Here is a 20,252-nt window from a genome sequence, read left to right as displayed (position 1 = left end):
ACACCGTCGCCTTCATCGACGGAGGTGCGTACACGCCCTCCACCCGCCGCTGTATCAAAACCATGCGGCGCGAGGTGTGCTCGGCGACCCCAAGCATGGAGGCCGCAAGGCCCCTGAAGTGGTCGGACTCCCCAATCATGTTCAGCCTGGCGGACCACCCCGCAAGTACTGTAGGCTTGGGGCGACTACCCCTGGTAGTGTCCCCCACCATCTGCAACGTAAAGATCAGCAGAGTGCTGATCGACGGGGGTGCAGGCCTAAACCTCCCCTCCCAGGAGGCCTTCGAGAAGCTGTAGGTGCCTTCCAGGCACCTAAAGCCGTCGCTCCCCTTCTATGGGGTGACACCCAGGCACACCCTGCCCCTCGGGCAGGTCGAGCTGCCTGTGACATTTAGGAGCCGGGACAACTTCCGGACGGAGAATGTCATCTTTGATGTCGCGGAAGTCCCCCTCCCCTACAATGCCATTCTCGGGCACCCGGCGCTCGCTCGGTTCATGGTGGTCACACACTATGCATACCTCACGGTTAAGATGCCGGGCCCTGCAGGCCCCATCTCTGTGCCTGCCGAGACCGGCAACGCTGTCTCCTGCGCCGAGCAGCTTTACTCGGCCTTGGTCTTTGCAAAGGCCGAGGTCGAAGGATGCCCAGGGGGCTCGGGACCCTCTTCATCCAAACCCCGACTCGCTTCCAACACCTCCATTCCAACAAAGGAGGTCGTGGTAGGCGAAGGCGCTTCCCAGGTCATCCGAATTGGCGGTGACCTGGGCGGCAAATAGGAAAGCGCGCTCGTCGCCTTCCTCCGGGTTAACGCCGATGTGTTTGCATGACAGCCGTCCAATATGGCCGGGATCCCTAGGGAGGTGATCGAGCACCACCTTGCTGTGCGCCCGGACGCACGACCGGTGAGACAGAAAGTCCGGTGGCAGGCGCCCGAGCGCCAGGAGTTCATCCGGGAGCAAGTAGGCAAGCTCCTCGACGCCGGCTTCATCCGAGAAGTCCTCCACCCTGAGTGGCTAGCAAACCCAGTCATCGTCCCGAAGACTACACCGACTTAAACAAGGCTTGCCCAAAAGATCCTTTTTCTTTACCCCGCATAGATCAAATTGTAGATGCCACTGCGGGGTGCGATCTTTTATGTTTTCTAGATGCAAATTCTGGTCATCACCAAATCCGCATGGCCGTAGAGGATGAAGAAAAAACTTCTTTTACCACTCCGGTGGGGACTTATTGTTATGTGTCAATGCCATTTGGTTTGCGCAACACTGGGTCGTCTTTTCCAGGGCGTCGTGCGCATTACCCTTGATTCGCAGGTTGGCCGCAACGTCGAGGCTTACATCGACGATCTCGTGGTCAAATCCCGAGACCGCACCACCTTGCTGGAAGATCTGGCCGAGACATTCAACAGTCTCCGCACTACCCGCTTGAAGCTTAACCCCGAGAAGTGTGTCTTCGGGGTGCCCGCGGGTAAGCTCCTCGGTCTTGGTCTCTAGCCGAGGAATCGAGGCCAACCCAGAGAAGATCCGAGCCATCGAACAGATGCGCCCCCTGGCTCGACTCAAGGAAGTCCAGCGTTTCACCAGCTGCATGGTGGCCCTGGGGCGCTTTATCTCCAAGCTCAGGGAGCGAGGATTCCCCCTCTTTAAACTCTTGAAGAAGACCGGTCGCTTCGACTGGACGCCAGAGGCCGAGCAGGTCTTCCACGACTTGAAGAAATACCTCTCCTCACCGCCCGTACTGGTGGCCCCCTTCGAGGGTGAACCTTTACTGCTCTACGTCTCGGCTACTCCTCAGGTCGTGAGCATGGTACTGGTGGTGGAGCGTGATGAGTGCTCAGAGCAAGGTGCTGGGTCCCAGCTCCCGGCCGCCCCCGAGCAGTCTCCAGTTCTCGCGGCTCCCCCCGAGCAGGGAGTCGAGCCTGAGCACTTGGCTCCTCCCAACCAGGGAGGCGAGCCCGAGCACTTGGCTCCTCCCAACCAAAGAGTCGAGCCTGAGCACTCGGCCAGCCCCGACCACGCCGCTGAGCTCGAGGGCTGTGACAAGCCCTCGGGTGAAGCCACAGTCCGGGCACGCCGTGTACAGTGACTGGTGTACTTCATCAGTGAAGTCCTCCGAGACACCAAGATAAGGTACCCCCAAGCCCAGAAGCTACTCTATGCTGCGCTCGTCGCTTCCCGGAAGCTGCGCCATTACTTCCAGTCGCACAAGGTCTCGGTGGTTACCACGTATCCACTGGGGCCGATCCTCCGGAACCAAGAAGGCACTGGACGCATCGTCAAGTGGGCGGTGGAGCTAGCGGAGTTTGATCTGCACTTCGTCAGTCGCCAGGCAATCAAGAGCCAAGCGCTCTTTGACTTTGTGGCAGAGTGAACGCTCATCCCCGAGATCGACCATGAAGAAATTTCCGCATATCCCGGGCACGATGCGCCCGGGTACTGGGTTATGCACTTCGACGGATCCCTTACACTGAAAGGCGCGGGAGCTGGAGTGGTTCTCACCTCCCCAATGGGTGAAGTACTCCGGTACATCGTGCAGCTGTATTTTCGAGCAACCAACAACATGACGGAGTATAAGGGCCTCATCGCTAGCCTCCGAGCCGCAGTTGGCCTTGGGATTCATCGCCTGCTGGTCAAGGGAGACTCCCAGCTGGTGGTCAACCAAGTGTCCAAGGAATACCAGTGCACGGATCCTCAGATGGCAGCGTACATGGCAGAAGTCAGGAGATTGGAGAGGCACTTCGACGGCCTGGAGCTGCGGTACATATCTCGCCGCGAAAATGCTCTGGCCGATGACCTCTCTCGCCTAGCCTCTTCCCAGGCGCGCATCCCTACCGAAGCCTTTGAAGAAAGGCTCACACGACCTTCCGTCCTGCCTGCCGATCAGGGTGAAGAGGAACCCTCTAGCCTAGTTGAGGGAACCCAGGCGGCGCCCTCAGTGAGGAATCCCGTCAGGGTGCCGCTGCTCGGTGAGTGCGCTGCGCTTACCGAAGGTTCTCAAGATGCCTCGTAGATCGACGAGATCCGAGGGTACTTGAAAGAAAATATCCTCCCCGGGGATGATGCCTCTGCCGAGAGGATTGCACGACAGTCCAAACGCTATGCCATAGTAGATGGGGATCTCTATCGGCACGGCACGGACGGTGTTCTCCTGAAATGCATCACCGGGGCAGAAGGCGGTGAGCTTCTCACTGAGATCCATGAGGGCGAGTGCGGTGGCCATGCATCATTCTGCATGCTGGTCAGGAAGGCCTTCCGACAAGGTTTCTACTGGCCTACAGCTCTCTAGGACACTTCCGAGTTGGTTCGGCGCTACAGGGTGTGCCAGTTCCACGCAATGCAGATTCACCAGCTAGCTCAGGCTCTTCATACCATCCCCCTGTCATGGCCCTTCGCGGTCTGGGGGCTGGACATCCTGGGTCCATTCCCCCGATTAATCAGGGGCTACGAGTACCTCTATGTCACCATCGACAAGTTAACCAAGTGGCCGGAGGTGGTTCTAGTCATCAAGGTTACCAAGAACACGGCGCTTCAGTTCATCCATGGTATCACAAGTCGCTTCGGCATCTCGAACAGAATCATCACCGATAATGGCACTCAGTTCACAAGTGCCCTGTTTGGGGACTACTGCGAGGACCTCAGCATCAAGCTCTGCTTTGCCTCTGTCGCTCATCCTAGGAGCAATGGGCAGGTCGAGCATGCAAATGCTGAGATACTGAAGGGGCTCAAAACCCGGACCTACGACGTGCTCGCAAAGCACGGGAAAGGGTGGATCGACGAGCTACCTGCTGTGCTATGGGCCAACCGGACCACGCCAAGCTGCGCCACCAGGGAGACACCTTTCTTCCTCGTCTACGGCGCTGAGGCGGTCCTCCCCTCCGAGCTCACTCTTGGCTCCCCTCGGGTGCATGCCTACTCCGAAGGCGAACAGGAACAGCGAAGGCGCGACAACGTCGACTACCAATGGGCCTCGATGAAGATGAGGGCCCCATCCGCAGTCTCCAGGCCATCGCCTACCAATGGGCCCGGGGGTTGCTGTTGGTGACACAGTAACCAGGGGTCCCCGAGTCCCGAGGCCAGATCAGCAGATTGCGACGTGGCGCCCTCCCACGGGGATTATCTCCCCAAGGGACGAGAAGACCAACTGCCGGGAAGAGAGTGCTCGGGGCTGCGAACAGTGGCCCCCGAGCACTCGAGTCCCCCGACGACAAGAAAAGCCAAGTACCGGGAAGAGTGTGCTCAGGGCTGCGAACAGTGGCCCCCGAGCACCCGAATCCCCCGAGGACCTGAACAGCCAGTTCCGAGAGAGAGTGCTCGGGACCGTGAACAGTGGCCCCCGAGCACTCAGTTCCCCGAGGACCAAGAAAGGGCATATCCGAGAGAGAGTGCTCAGGGCAGCGAACAGTGGCCCCTGAGCACTCGGTTCCCTGAGGGCCTAAGAAGTCCTTCGCCGGTGGCCCCCACAGAGGCCCAGCGGTGAGGTGTCAGATGGTGAGAGGCCCGATGCTGCATTTAAGGGGGTGCGTGGCCTGTCACCTCCAACTGATCCTCCATGCTTGCTGTCAGTCCCTGCCACGGCTTGGCAGGGAGGCGTGAGGACATTTAATGCACGGGTCCCATCGCGGGACATCCGGCGCGCCTCGGGATAACATTGCGAAGCCCAAGGTGCCTCACCTGCCGCCCTGCTGTGTCAGGCCTGCTCTGACCGGGCGGGCACGTCTAGCTGCTCGGTGGCTGCCCGGTGCCCCCCCCCCCTCGGCGATCGTTGAAGAACGGCATGATGACGAACGAGACCGGACTGGGCGCATTTTCAACTCTCCCCGTCACCTCGCGCAACAGCCTAGGATGGTTGCTTTCCATTTATGGCACCTTGGAACTCGCGTCATCCTTTTCTGGGCATGCTACCTCCCCGGCTGGTATTTAAGCCGGGCGGGCACCCCGGAGAGGGGAGATCGGAAGGAGAAGACAGCAGCAAAGACAAGAACAGAAGCTCAGATCACCGAAGAACAAGGAGCACGAAGCTCTAGACTAGACAAATATTCTTGTAACCCACCAAACACTCAGAGAAACATTCTCAGAGCATTTATAGCATACACACAGGAGTAGGGTGTTACGCTCAGTGCGGCCCAAACCTGTCTAAAAACCTCCTGAGCATTTACTACTTTCTGCATCCGATCCTTCCATTCCACCTGCATCGCATTTACGCCCATTTATTTCACTCGCAAATCGGATTCAGAATCATCCCCTCGGCCGAATCTCAAAGGGGGTCCCTCCGGATCCCTGCTAGAGGAGTTCACCCTCCGACAGACACACAACTTGTTTACTAACAAACAAGCAAAGAATTTTGATCGACAACCTTGAGTATCGCTGTCCGGACAATTTACAAGCAAATCAACAAAGAACTACCACCCAAATCACGGAGACTCGAAGTTGTAGCGAAGAACTAATCTGAAACAACCCTAATGTGCAGAAAAGTAATGAAAAAAACGAAAAGTAGATGCAATAGTTGCGATTAACTGAGTTGTTGTTACAATCAGCCTCCACCCTCAACTATTTATAAGGGGGATGTGGTCTTGGTCCTAGGGAATCAAAGTAGGACTATATTCTAACCCTAAACAAGCTTTATTCGGCTGAAAATGCGAAAAGAATCTGAATAAATCTACGAATCCTACTCGAGTCAGACTTAGAAAGAACATCGGATGATCCGGTGAGAACACTTTTGGTCCCCGGACTCTCCGATGAGTTCAACTCGGGTGAACTCCAAATACTTACCTAATATACATCGGATGGTCCGACGTTTGAATTGCAGTCACCGGAGGCTAATGCCAGACTAATATTCGTAGAGAGCAAATATTCTGCAAGAAACTGATTTAGCCTCACCAGATGGTCCAGCATTTTAAATGTACTCACCGGATGCTAGATGGTCCAGCTTTTTAAATGTACTCACCGAACGCTAGCGCCAGAATATTATTTGCAGAGAGTACGTCTTCTGTAAGGAATTGATTTAGCCTCACAGGATGGTCTGGTGTTGCCCCATATGATACACCAGACAAATTCTTACAGAGAGCAAATTCTCTTCAAGAAATCATATTTCGTTCACACCGGATAGTCCGGCGTCCACTGGATGCATCGCGAGACTATTTTTTCTAAAGAGTATGTTTTTCAGTAATAATTGACTTATACTCCCCAGAAATATCTATGTATACACCGAAACATGTACCGAACTGATTTTTCCAGAGAGCAATGCTCTCTGCAAGAAATCGTCCATACTCTTACTGGATAGTCTGGCGTTCAATACATGCCTCATCGGACTAATTCTTCAAGAGAGCATGTTTCCTGCACAAAATCCCCACTCTACTCACCGAATAGTCTGGTGATGATACAACCTTAATCACTGGACTATCCGGCTTGTACAAAAAGTCTGACCGTACCATTTTTTGTTATCAACACAAGCCCCCCCCCCCCTGTTTTTTAGTAAAGTTTGCGTACCGAAAAACATTTTCATACATTATAATCATGAATAGCCCATTCTCCATTTCGATTACCACTTAGGACGATATAAACAACATAGTAGCCATGTGTGGATGTTCAAAGGATGATATAAACAACATAGTAGTCCATTCACCGATCCCTTTCACTGAGACGTGCCCCTGAATATCCTCAACAATCCCTAAAAGCAGTTCGGCCAGGAGAGCATCAACACCGACAATTTTGCGGTCGCTACGCCGCTGCCCCCTTGTCTAGTGTATTCTGTGCGTGCACCCAGAATGCATCTGCGTTCCCATCAATCCAGCTGCCGTCTTGATGCGCCAAGCATGTCATAGCATGTTGAATCACATTTTCTACTTGGCCCCAGGAGGGCGCACCTGGATCTACAGCATCATATCAGAAACGCGAGCCCCAATTTGGCACTGCCATCCGAAGCCTCCGCTGCTTGATCTCCTACTCTGGTTAGTGCCCGACTATTTTGCCTTGTCAAGACGTGTTCTAAGAAATACCAAAACCTTCTATTTAAACTTCGCTATGTCTGTGCGCGGCCACCACCGTACCTAGGAGCGTTCGTTGCTATTTTTCCGCTACCTCAAATCTTTTCTGCTAAGACCAACCATAAAATCGAGCTTTCCTTCTCGCGCTCTACACCATGCTCTCCTCAATTTATTGTAACTCACTGTTGTCTGACGTCGACGTCAGTGACCGTCGACCATCGCCTTGTTCCACTCCATTCCAATTGTCAGTTAGGGTTTAATAAGATCTCAAATACCATCTTGATCTGACATCCTTTTTTTGTCCTATCCGACAATACCCTAAAATTCTGACATGCCACCACCATATCATTGTTACATGCACCGAGCCCTTCATTCTCTTCCCTGCCAATGTCATGCCATCGCCATAGTTAGGGTTTTCCTTCGGCAAATAATTGGTCAAGAATATTTTCAGGGAATATCCTAGTTCCTTTTTCTTTTAAACCCTAATTTAATCTTCTGAGAGCTTGCTCTCCTCTGTCTGAACTCCGATTTGAGCGGTTCTTGTGCCCAAATTCTTCTAAAATCATATCATATCCATCTATAGTATTTTTATGATGTGTTGTCTCTGTTTGGTGTATTTTTCTTAGTTGTTCTGTGCTTTCTCTTTTGTCGGTAGATCTAGTGAGCAGAATATTATGTTTTTGGAGATTCGATAAGCTACATGGTTTAGACTTTGAGCTATGCCAGAACCGAGTTTACGAAGATCACCGAGCAACATCCAGGCAAGTGTCCTTGAACATCTTGCACCTATTTTTAGGAATTTATGTTAGATGTTTATCCTTTATTGCATGCTTTTCTAAATTGGAAACATATGAATAGGGTTTACTAGCTCTTGTATGATTATCCTTGTCACCGTTGATGAGTCATGGGAAAAAAAGGGTAGATATGCTAGTCGTTGTCCTGGTTGGGTTAGAAGTTAAACTTGACTAACGATTATGCAACATGAATTGGGTATGATAATCTTTTGTAGTAACATGGTATAGGGATTCTAATAGGATGGTTGGTTTGAGGATGGTACAAGAAGGCACATGTGTTGTGGCACACAGTGGGAATGTATCTGTTCCTGTGTGGGATCCTAAGGACTGCTTCTTGAAGTATGTAATCCGGCTAAACTGCACAACCACGAGGCCTATATGGGTACGGCCTGGCCAATTTATTAGCCACCCCTTTGTGTCAGTGTCGCGTGAGATTATGAGCATTGTCATGCAACTGGAAGAAACTGCCGACAAGGTCTGGTGTGCCATCGAAGAATTTTCCATGACCATAGTCTCACACACGTCGAAAATTTTGAAGTCGAATTCATGAATCTATGCCAAGGTGACATAACAATCACCCAATACTGCTCTCGCCTGAAGACTCTTACCAACGATATGTGTGATGTTGGAAGCCCATCAACGACGTAGATCAGGTTCTAAATATGCTTCATGGGTTAAACCCTAAACTCAGCTACACCATTCCCTCCCTCACAGCACAACAACCCCTTCCCTCCTTTCTCCATGCACTTCTCATTTGCTTTTGCCCAGTAATCATGGCTCCACTCATGGATGTCTACACGCCCCTGAGGGGCTCTATGATGAGTGAATCTGTGACTATTGAGATGGATGTTGTGTCCACAGGAACCTTTGTTGCATCATAGGGACGGATGGAGATCTTGATGAAAGGAAGGATGGAGATCTTGATGAAGATGTAATACAGGGCTACGCAGATCACCCTAAGGAGTTGTTGCCATAGGACCTCCTCTAGTCTCTTGTGCGTTTGGATGGTCGTGCCTTTTGGAACCTTGTTGTTGGGGTTTTCTTACCAGTTTGTTAGGCGTTGAACGTGGTAGTTGCTTATACTGTCTAGTGGTTGTAGCATGTTGAGGTTGTCATTGCCATTTAGGTAGTCTAGTTGTTTCGGCATTTAACTACACTACTAAAAAAGGCATATCAGTGCCGGTTGAAAAATACCTTCACTACCGGTTTTTCAACTGGCACTCTTAACTCAACACTAATACTCGGCTAGCATCAGTGCCAGTTGACCACCCGTTATGGTTGCTATTTCTAGGGAATAAAAAATAAAATTGGTGGTGACGGGAGCGGCATCCGAGCTAGCTCGGAATGAGCTAACTTGGATGATGCTCCCGCCGCCGCTCCCCTGCCATCGCCACCACTACCGCCACCGCTAAGCTCCTCTTCTGCCTCGCCGCCCTCCTCCGCACCTCCCTGTGCCCCCTTCTTCCCTTTCGACCGAGCTCAAACCCACCACACCGAGCTCCACATACACAAGCAAGAGACATTGCAGCCCAAAAATCAAAACAAAATCCCACCCCGATGCAAATCCGGCGACCTCGCTATGGATCTCGTCGCCCAGGTGAACTCGCAGCTGCCATGGGGCCGAGGAGGTTGTCACCGTGTGGAGGAGCCGCCTACGCCCTCACCGATCTTGCCTGCTCAGCCTCCGTTCATCGCGTTGCGCGCCCTAAGCCTCGCCCTCGCCCTTCCCCTCATGCTACACTTGGAGAGTGGAGGTGATAAGAGATGAAAGAGAGAGGGAGCACATGGTAGAGAAAGACCCAGCTAAAGAGAGATAAGGGAGAGAGATTGAGCCGGTGCATACGGGCATGAAGAGATAAGGGACAGAGCCGGTGCATACGGACCTAAGCCACGAGCTAAAATCAGAGCATATTAGAATTTTGGGTTCGTTGATATCAATGCCGGTTGATAATACGAACCGACACTGATACTCTGTTTCAGTGTATCAGTGTCGGTTCTTAACGCTCATCACTGTTCGAGCGCGGCTTGGTTAAGAACCAATAGTGATATATTTTTAGTAGCAGTTTTTACACAACCGACACTGATAAGATGTTACTTATGGCTTATTCTGTAGTAGTGCCACCTTATGTGTTCTTGGAGTGGCATTGTAAGTGATGGTGTTCCTGCCTATTTAGGCTTTACTTCTTTCAAAAAACGAATGGTGACGGTGACGAAGGCGGTGCTGGTGGCGTGGTGTGATGCAATGTTGTGACGTGCTCCTCGCCGCGAGGTTAATTGTTGTATGGCGATGATGCATGGCAAGGGCGGCCGCAAGGCGTCGAGTCGGTTATAATGTATGTCTTGGAACATGGTAGCCCGTCTGTCGGAACGAATCCGCACGGGTGGGTGCGTAGCAGCGATAAATCATGAGGTGGGGAGCCCCCGGCATTTATGTCACGGCCCAGAGTTTCTAAACACGTAATTAAGCGCTAATGAGCATCATTAGCATCATTTGTTTTTGTTTTGAGCAGTATAGACTTGCAATGTGGATTAAACCGAATTTGGTTAAACCAGGTTTAACTGATGCGTTGTAAAGCATCTCCCAAAACTTCCATGGAACATAGGGCTGATGACAATTTTAGAAATTAGTAGATGCCAGGAGAAGAATATAAATGAATTTTCCCAAATTTTTGGAAAATATTTAGAAAGCATAAAAATTATCACAAGTTGGAAAAGATAGCATCTTTCAACAATTTTTATTCAAAATTGGCTCAAGCCTGGGTCAAACAAGTTCAAATGGGTTCCTTATGAATTTTAGTTTCAAACAAAATTTGTTTTTACCAATTTTGGACCTTGGGAAGGCATTCAAATGGATGGCTAAAGTAGTGAGGATATTTTGCCGGCCGGTTACTGTTTCTCGGGCCCGCTTGTCATCCCCCCCCCCCCCCGGCTTCTCTGCTCTCTCTGCCGTCCCCTCTCACAGAGCAAGCGGCGGCCGCCCTTGTTGACTACGGTGGCCAGGCCACGTCGCAGGAAAACCGGGACACGGCACCATGCATTTATCTTCCCCTCCCTGCCCTCTGCTTTCCTCTCTCTCTCTGCTCCTCCTCTCGCACAACCGGTGCAGGCAGAGCGCAGAGCACACACACACAAGCACCGGCCGCCGGCCAAATCACCGTGCCACCGACGGCCTCCACTGAGCTCGGGCCAGGAGAAGCGCAGAGGAGGGTTGCCGAAGCTCTTCCCCGCCGTTTCCCCTCCTTTCCCGGCGTTTCCCGCGCAGTTTGAGCTCGGCCGAGCCTTCTCCCTCCCTCAACGCCGGTAGCCTCCTCTCCGCCCCTCTCCGTCGCCCTGCTATTCTACAGCCTCACCGGCCCAACTCGCTGCACGGTGAGCTTCCCCGTGCTCCTGTACACCTTATGCGCGCGCCGTTTTCCCTCCGTCCCGTCACCGGCGCGGTGGTCCGCGAGGGTCGAACCGCCGCCGCCTCCCCGCGCATGCCGCCGGCCGTGCCGCCGTCGAGCTCGTCGGCCGGGAAGCACGCCGTTAGGTCCACGCGCTCGCGTAGAACGTGTAGGTGTGCTCGGCCGGGCTTATTACGCCGCCGTCTAGCCGCCGGCGATCTAAACCGAGCCACCGCCGTGCCCGTTCCACTGTGCGCCACCGCTCGCCGTGCTCCGGCCATCGCCAGTGTCAACGTATGCCCCCACCAGGTCCGCGTGCCTCTCCTGGTGGTGTTGCTGCCCTCCCCGACTGCTGGCGTGGCGCCGCTCGCCACCGGCGGGCGCAACCCGGGCCGCCGGCCGTTTTGGCGCAGCGCGCCTTTGGTGCCTGGCTGTTTTGACCCGGGGTCAAACAGCCGGCCCCACTGGTCAGTCCCTGGGTTAGCCGGCCCGGGGTAGAAAAAGTTTTAGGGATTTTAATATCCGGTAAATGGGGTTTTAAATTGTTTTCCAATGTATAAATTCAGCTGAAATATTGTAAATTGCATAGAAAATTGTAGATAGCTCCAAAAATTGTGAAACCAATTTTGTTGGCTTTGTTATGGCATGTTCTACCCATTAAAAATACCAGTGGGCATGAAATGTGTGCTGTAATTTATTGAATAAATGAAACATGTTTAAGCTTTGATAATTCATAATTAAATCTTGGTAGCTCCAAAATTGATGAATCCAATTTTGTGAATCTTGCTAAATTGTGCCCTGTTCAGTAAAAATATACACCCTCATGTTAAGCATAATTAACTTTCCAGTTTGGTTTAAGCTTTGGTTTATGCTTTAAAGTATTTCGGGAAATGTTTAAATGGTTAACGCTAATTGCAATTAGGAAATATTTGATGTTTTAAGCGTAGGGCATAATGCATGTCACCTTCGCTGTTGCATGGCTTTCATACTCATCATTGCACGTGATTATTCTTATAGAGAACGTCGATTCGACGACAGAGGCGAGCGAGGCTATTCCCGGAGGTTCTAACGGTGGTGATTGTGGTTCGGGTAGCTATGAGCAACAGCTAGGGCAGCAAGGAAAGCATCATTCATATTGCACCGTGTCTACTTGAAAATCTAATATGCTATCTACGCTTATGTATACATTGCATATGTCGGGTTGTCGCCTTTTGCTTTAATTGTTACCTCTTTAAGCAACCAGGAGCTGAAAAATATGGTATCGAATCCTTCACATGTGTGGGGTTTAGAAATTGGAAGACCGCAACTAAAAGTTTTGACTACCATGTTGGTAAAGTCAATAGTTCTCACAATAGAGCAAGAAGGCATTGTGAGGATTTCAAAATTCAAAGACAATGTGTGGATTATGTCATGGCTACCGCCTCCAAGAAGGAAGAGGAAGACTATAGAGCTCGAATTACTATTATGTTAGGTATTGCAAAATTTCTTCTATTACAAGCTCTTGCTTTTCGTGGACACGATGAGTCTTCTAGCTCAAAGAATAAGGGGAACTTCCTAGAAATGCTGAAATGGTATAAAGAGAAGGATGAAAAGGCTGCAAAGTTGCTTGACAATGCTCCTGGAAATAATTTAATGACTTCACCAAAAATACAAAAGCAGTTGTGCAAAGCTTGTGCACAAATGACCACCAAAGCCATTATTGATGATATTGGAGGTAGACAATTCGCCATGCTTGTTGATGAGGCACGAGATGCATCTATCAAGGAGCAAATGGCTGTGGTTTTAAGGTTAGTGGCTGCAGTTTGTAATTTTTAAATAAAGGTTTGTCGCTAATAATCATGCTTGTATTAATTATGTTTTCTTTCCTCATGTAGGTATGTCAATAATAAAGGGCAGGTGATAGAGAGATTTCTTGGGTTGCAACGACGTATACTAGATGAAAATCCATATGCCTTTTATATCCATTGCTGTGCCCATCAGTTGCAATTGGTGGTTGTCTCGGTTGCCAAGTGTTATTCTTTGTTTTGGATTTCTTTAACTACATCACTTTGATTGTTAGCACTTTTAATGCTTCTTGTCAAAGAAGAGATAAATTGGCCCAAGATCACCATGATAATATTCTGAACAAATTGGAGGCTAGTGAAATTTTCACTGGAACGGGGGAAAAACCAACAAACAAACCTTGCAAGACCAGGTGATACGCGTTGGGGCTCACATCATAAGACATTGTGTCGTCTTCTTCTCATGTGGGATTCGGTCCTAGAGGTATTAGAGAATTTGAGCCATGATGCCACTAATGAAACACAATAAACCACAGCTTCAGGTTTGTTAGAAAAAATGGAGAGTTTTGAATTCATATTTATATTTCATCTTATGATTAGAATATTGGGCAAGACTAATGATCTATCACAGTGCATGCAAAAGAAAGATCAAAACATTGTACGTGCTATAGGATTGATTGGGACCACATTGAATACAATTCAAAACATAAGAAATCAAGGTTGAGATGAGCTTTTTGAAGAGGTAAAAACCTTCTGTCTCCGTCATAATATTAGTATGCCAAATATGTCAGACAAAATACTAGTTAGGGGTCGTTCAAGGGGTCGTGGCTGCAGGATGATAACTCACTATGATCATTTCCATCATGAAATATTTATTGTCGTGCATGACCAAATTATTGTTGAGTTGAACAATCGTTTTGCTGAAAGATCTACTTAGTTATTGAGGTACATTGCTTGTCTTGATCCGAGGAATTCTTTTGCCAACTTTGATGAAGACAAGTTAATTGAACTTGCTAGGATATATGCTGCTGACTTCTCCAATATGATTGTGTAGTCCTTAGGGACCAACTTGCACATTTATTGCTGATGTTAGAGATGATGTAGATTTCACAAACTGTGTTGATCTTGGAAATCTTGCTGTTAAGATGGTTCAATCTGATAGATACACGGTTTTTCCGTTGGTATATCATCTTATTGAATTGGCCCTGATTTTGCCGGTGGCAACGGCAACTATGGAAAGAGCCTTCTCAGCTATGAGCATTATTAAGACTGAATTACGCAATGGGATGAATGATAAATAGTTGAAACATCGTATGGTATGTTATATTGAGCGAGACATATTTGCAAGCATTAAAGATGAGAAGACTTTAGAACATTTTCAAGGGATGAGGTCACATAAGAAACAACTATCCCGTGCTAGTGGTAAGTTGTAGTTTGTTACAAATATAAACTTCATGCACTTTTGTACAAATATTTTAGTTTGTATTTACATCATTATGTTGTTCTTATAGGTTCCGGTTCTTGTCCTACTATTGATGAGGAAATGGCAGGCTAGGATGAGAGCATATCTTTGTTATTTTGGTACTCAAACTGTACCTTTACTATTATATGTTGATTATGTTTTTGTACAATTTCCATATTATATTGTATTCAACCAGTGAGACTAAGTTTCATGCTAATGGTGCATTTATAATATACTTTTATTATGCCGTACTGTGGGTATAAATTGACATTAGTTCTACGCTGTTAAAGTTCAGCCTGGGGCGTGATCAAATCCTGGTTTCGCCACTGGTATAGTGATAGCTTGTGAACGTAACTTCTAACTCTACTCTTTATCTGCGTCTCCATCCTTGATATAGTCTACAGTGGCTTCCTCATCTAAATGATAGCAAGATTGAGTACGGAAGGTACTCAGCAAGCCTTATACTACTTTAAATGGTTGATAGATGCATAAAGAGTATTTCAAGGATAAGGCTTTACGATTTAGTTTTAAGCGCAAAGTAGTTTTATCCAGTCATTCAGTTGTATTCTCTACCGTTAGATTTAAAACAATTTGAAGTAGTTCAAGATCAGGTAATAAGTCGTATTTAGGGAGTTTTTGGTCCTGGAGGGGCTACACCTCACTCTGCAGTCCCTATCATCACATCTGGTGTACCTCTAGCATTATATAGATCCTGGTGGAATGAGCCAGCAAACTCATCACACGCACATCTAGTCCACACACTCGCTCATCAAGACACGCACCCAGAGTCTAATCAAGCGTGACCATGCCTTCGCATGTCCATGATAGTGGACATAACTATTTGAATAGGTTTACACTTTAGAGAGGTTATACACTGTACCCACGTGACATGCTTAGCCTCTAACCATTGCAAGAGAAGGAGCGAATCATACTGTGACACTTCAATCACTTTTCATGCATGGTTTTTCTATGAGATTTACCCCCAAGTACTAAAGGTCTTGTACTGAATGCCAAGCTCCATTTTTAAGCACTTGCTGGTCTCTGCACATTCAAATAGAGGGCCAGGTAGTCAATTGACTGCTCGTTGCTCTCAGCCTCTTAGTATGATGCCCAACCTAGTCTGGTGAAAAAAAAGGTCAAGTTCTACCCATACGAGACTCATGGTTGCATGGGGGTGGCTCAGCATGACGGCGCAAGATTCGGTGCTTAAACGACTAGGGTAGGTATCTTCTAGCAATGAATACCACAAAGGTAATTCAAGCCACCAAGAGCATCCTCAACCGGAGGACTACTCTACCTACCCCCACCAAAACAGTTTTCATCCATTTTTACATATCACCCTCAATATCCCACACGACACCAATGATTTCACAACTGTCACGAAATTTACAACTATCAAGAATTCATGGTATATGAGTTAATTTGATAAACAGAGATGCATTTCAATGCGACATCTTCGAGGAAACGTATTCAATCCTAAGCATGCTAGATATTATGGCGTCTTCCGATGTTAATATAGATAACGATAGCTATGGTGATATGTATTTTGGATGATAATATTTAAGGCATGACAATTGTTTGATAGGATCAACTATTACAAGCAGATTGAAAGAAAACGCAATACATAGCATGCAATAATAAGTCCAATTTTAGTTGATTATGTAGATTATTTGAAAACATAGGTTCAATCTGATCAAGGAGATAGGACTTGTCTTCTCCAATGTTCTCTTCTAAACCTTGATCGAGATATGGATCTTCTTCGCTCCTGATACTTCCCATACAGCACTCACAAAACTCTGTTGCTTTTGCAAACACGACTACGATCAATAATGAACTATACTAGAGAAGAATAAATAACACCAAATAGAAATCCAAAGGAGTCTTAAAGGATACTACAATAGGATAGATAGGTAGATCTTGAATTTAGATGAATTTCGGTGAAAAAATCGCCAAAATCAGAGCTAAAACGGAGAAGTTATGACTCCCAAAAGATTTAATATAAAATTAAATCGAGAAAATATGAAATGGTATTGTTTATAAGGGGACCCACACATGCAATACTCAAGTTGGGTTGAATGGGCTTGGATTGGGCTTGGGATTGGGCCGGTCAAACAATACTGGGCTGCATAGTGGTCGGCCCACTTGGGTCAAGCTGATTTGTTTGCAGGCTGTGGATCTGGGTCGGACCACTAGGTAACAACCACCTGGTGGCTGGGTTGGGCTGGCTGGTCGGCCCACCCGTGGCTGAGCCGTGAGCTACTCAGTCAGGCCGCGTTGTGAGGAACGGTAACATCCTAAGAGGAGGGTGAATTAGGATGACTTAGAAACCTAAACCAAATTGGCTCTAAAAAACTTCACAAGATAAACCTATCTCAAATTCTATCTAAATGTGCTCTAGGTTTATCTAGTGTGTCTACTCTACCGCTCAAGAGGATTGCAACCTACTCTAACAAGGTAAATTGCAAGTATGTAAATACAGAAATGTAAATAAGGTAGAGAGATAAACTCAGCTGAAGGGATTTTTATCCTGTGGTATCGATGGCATAAATATCACCTCTAGTCTATGTTATAGCTCCACAAAGAATATACTCCCGATCGGTAACCGGTTATGACTCTTGAGCCACTAAGCCACCAAGGCAAGGCCTCAAACCGGATGAGCTACCAAGCAACCAAGGCAAGGTCTCAGCACTAGTCTCTCTTCCAGTCACTTGCCGTCGTGATCACTTTAGAGCTTGAGCCACAAAGGCAAGGGTCTCCACGTCCCCCATACAGGTGTATTACCGCCGCTCCATACCAAATTGGACGGTCAACAAGCTTGAGCCATCAAGGCCCAAGATGCCAGCGAGTCACCAAGACTCCAAGGTATCGGTATACCTCTTGGTATAAGCTAGGATCACTCCTTGATCCCTTCTTCAAGCTGCAGCACCTAGCTACAACTCACTCTAGGCCTATAAGCACTAAAAACTCTCTTATCTTGTACTTAATCGCTTTGGATGATCACTTTAAGCACTTTGGTAGCTTGGATGCCTTCTAAAGTGTGTATGAGCTTCCTCTAGACTCCAGCAACATACCGCACATTCAAATAACTGAGTGGAGGGGTATTTATAGCCCCAAACTCGCCAACTAGCCGTTGTTTCAACGGCTAAAAAAGTTATTAACACCGAATGATCCGGTGAGAACAATAGTACTAACACCGGATCATCCGGTAAGTACAACCTCAGAAACTAGCCATTAGAACTCTACTCAATGCCTCTATGAATACCGGACACTCCGGTGTGCCTTTAAATCTATCACCGGATCTTCTAGTGAGTTATCTTGAGTCATCTAAGCCTTTGCTGCATCTCTGTGTAAAATGCTCTGGTGCATACATCTTCATAATATTGAACCTTGCAGTGGGCTGTTCTTCATTCTTCAACACTTGCAGTTAGCTCTGCAAGAAATTCTCTAGTTCTATAATCTGGTGTGCACAAACCAAGCACCGGACCATCCAGTGGGTTGCTCTTCAGTCTTCTGCACTTGCATTCTTCTCTACAGGAAATACTCCAGTGTTACCCAGTGCAAATCATAGGACTATCTGGTGAGGTCCTCAACCTTCTCTCCCTTTGTTAGAAATACTCTAGTGAGTTCATGTCCTATTCACCAGACTATCCGGTGAGGCTATCAGCCTCTAGACACAATGCTCCGGTGAGTGCAAACTCCTCTACACCGGACCTTCTGATGGGGCAAATCTTCCTATGACTTTTCTAATTTAATCAAACTTTATCTCGGCTGCGATGGCTTCTTGATGTATTGCATACATGAGACCTATTAACATATATTCTTGACAAACATGTTAGTCTCAGTGACTATATCATCATTAATCACCAGAATCACAAACATGGCCTAATAAGACCATTTTTGCTACACGCGCGACGCAACCAGGCCTGGCCACGGGCGCGCGAGCGTGCGGCAGAGTGGGGCGGTGAATGGGAAACGACGGTAAGCAATTGCAACGGCGCGACGCCGGAGAGATCAACAGAGTGGGGTTTTCGTCGGAGTCTAATGACCACGAATACATGTTAGGCATCTACACGCGACGACGAACCAGTTTGGGAGCTTATCGACGGTGGCCCGTGGTCGGAGCGGCGTCAGATGATAGCCGGACCGAAGTGGGGGCGGCGAAGGCTCGGTCTCCGGTGGAAACAAGCGAAGGGAGTGGGTTTCTGCCCGGCTAAAGGCGCCTATGGGTGTTGCGCGACGCAAGGAGCTCACCTAGGGTTCATCGGCGGTAGGCCACGCTCGGAGTAGCAACAGATGGCGTCCGGAGGAGATAGCGGCGAAGCAAAACACGGGCAGCACCTCCCCTACTTTACGCACGGTCAACCTGCAAGGAAAAAGGGCCTAGCACTCCTAGGCTGGCCGGACCACACACAGAGGGCATAAGCACACCGGCGATGAGAACTCAATGCAACGGCGAAAGAAGACACGTGGCTACATGAAGGGAAGGCACAGGGACGGCGACATGCTAGCTAGGAGGTTCAGTGGGGGGACAGGGATGCTCGCCGAGCGCAAGAACAATGATAGGCAGGACGACGACCGACGATGCATCAAAGCGGTGGCGGTGGAGAGACTCGGCTTCTGGCGCAGGCGGCCTTCCTTCGTGCTCTTAGTGGATGGACAACGGCACAGGGATGGCGGCGACCTCCTGGTGCTCGTTGGCAGCTCGCGGGGATAGAACGACGACAGCGGAGCTACATTGACTAGCAATGGCGCGGCGGTGGTATGGCGTCGATTTGGGGATAACGATAAACGGAGGTCGGACACGCTATTTATAGAGGGAGAGGCACAGAAGTAAGGCGGTGTGGCGCGTCGCGCTGTCCAAATGAACAGGAAGGCGGCGACAACGGCGATATTTCCCTACGTCACAGCGGCTCTACGTTGGCCACGCACGCGGGATGGCAACAAGTCATCGTGTCAAGCACTCGGGCAGCGTGCTGTGAGGGAGCATAGAGAAGGAGAGAGCGAGAGCGTGGGGGTGACGAGAAAGTCGTCGACGCAATGAATGCATCGATCGTCGCGGTGGCGCGGGCAGACAACGTGACTCAGCATCACGCTAGAAGAGGAAGGCAACAGCGTTGGCAGGGGGGTGCAGGATGGGCGACACATGGGCGACGCAACACGCGGGCACAGTGAGCAGGAGCTACGCTAGCGGCGCGTCTGCGGCCCAAGCGTGGGGCATATGGGGAGAATGGAGCCGAGCCGACTGGTCGGTTAGCTAGGCCGTGTGAAAAGAGAGAGGTAGAGATATTTCGCCCAGGAGGGAAAAGATAAAAGAGAAAAAAAAAGGTTTTGAGACAAATTCAAATGGAATTTTTTAATTTGGATTTGACATTGGACTTAGCCTAAATTCAAATGGAGTTTTTGAATTTGAATTTGATATTTGAATTGTGATTTGGATTCTTATATTCGGGAGAGGCTTGAATTCAAAGAATTTGAATTTCATTCAACATGAGTTGAAGAGAACTAAAAGTAGATTCAAATTTGAGAGACATTCAAATTCTAATCTCCACACAAAAACCCATAACAACAACAAACCAAATGCATATGAATTATTTCAATACAAGGATTAATTTAAAAATAACTATGGTGTACTTTAAAATACCTAGCTAATTTAATACATTTGAATACACACACACACACCAATACAAGTACCCAAGTACAGGTATGCATGCACACCTCAATAACACAATACCAGATCGACCAAACCCCAAGCCAAACACCGTGTGACATACTGATATGGAACACTACGACATTCCAAAGGAAAGTCCACCGTATAAATGTCCACATACTGATTTCTTGTTCCTGCCGAGACAC

The 20,252-nt window shown here is 48.5% G+C and overlaps 1 protein-coding gene across 2 annotated transcripts; it reads left to right on the top strand.

Moving 5' to 3' along the window:
- The first annotated feature begins 12,364 nt into the window (after positions 1–12,364).
- On the top strand, positions 12,365–14,610 carry LOC133911654 (uncharacterized). 2 transcript variants are annotated; one of them, XR_009908679.1, is made up of 3 exons: positions 12,365–12,943; positions 13,031–14,359; positions 14,449–14,610. XR_009908679.1 is itself a non-coding variant. In XM_062353991.1 (2 exons), the coding sequence occupies exons 1-2, from the start codon at positions 12,567–12,569 to the stop codon at positions 13,206–13,208; spliced, it is 555 nt and encodes a 184-aa protein (XP_062209975.1). In that variant the 5' UTR covers positions 12,365–12,566; the 3' UTR covers positions 13,209–14,610. The 2 variants fall into 2 exon arrangements, 1 of the variants encoding a protein (XP_062209975.1); XM_062353991.1 differs by having other exon boundaries at positions 13,031–14,610.
- Positions 14,611–20,252: the final 5,642 nt, after the last annotated feature.

Source organism: Phragmites australis, chromosome 3 (assembly GCF_958298935.1).
Source record: "Phragmites australis chromosome 3, lpPhrAust1.1, whole genome shotgun sequence".
NCBI classification, from domain to species: Eukaryota; Viridiplantae; Streptophyta; class Magnoliopsida; order Poales; family Poaceae; genus Phragmites; species Phragmites australis.
This window is presented reverse-complemented; position numbering and strand designations above follow the sequence as displayed.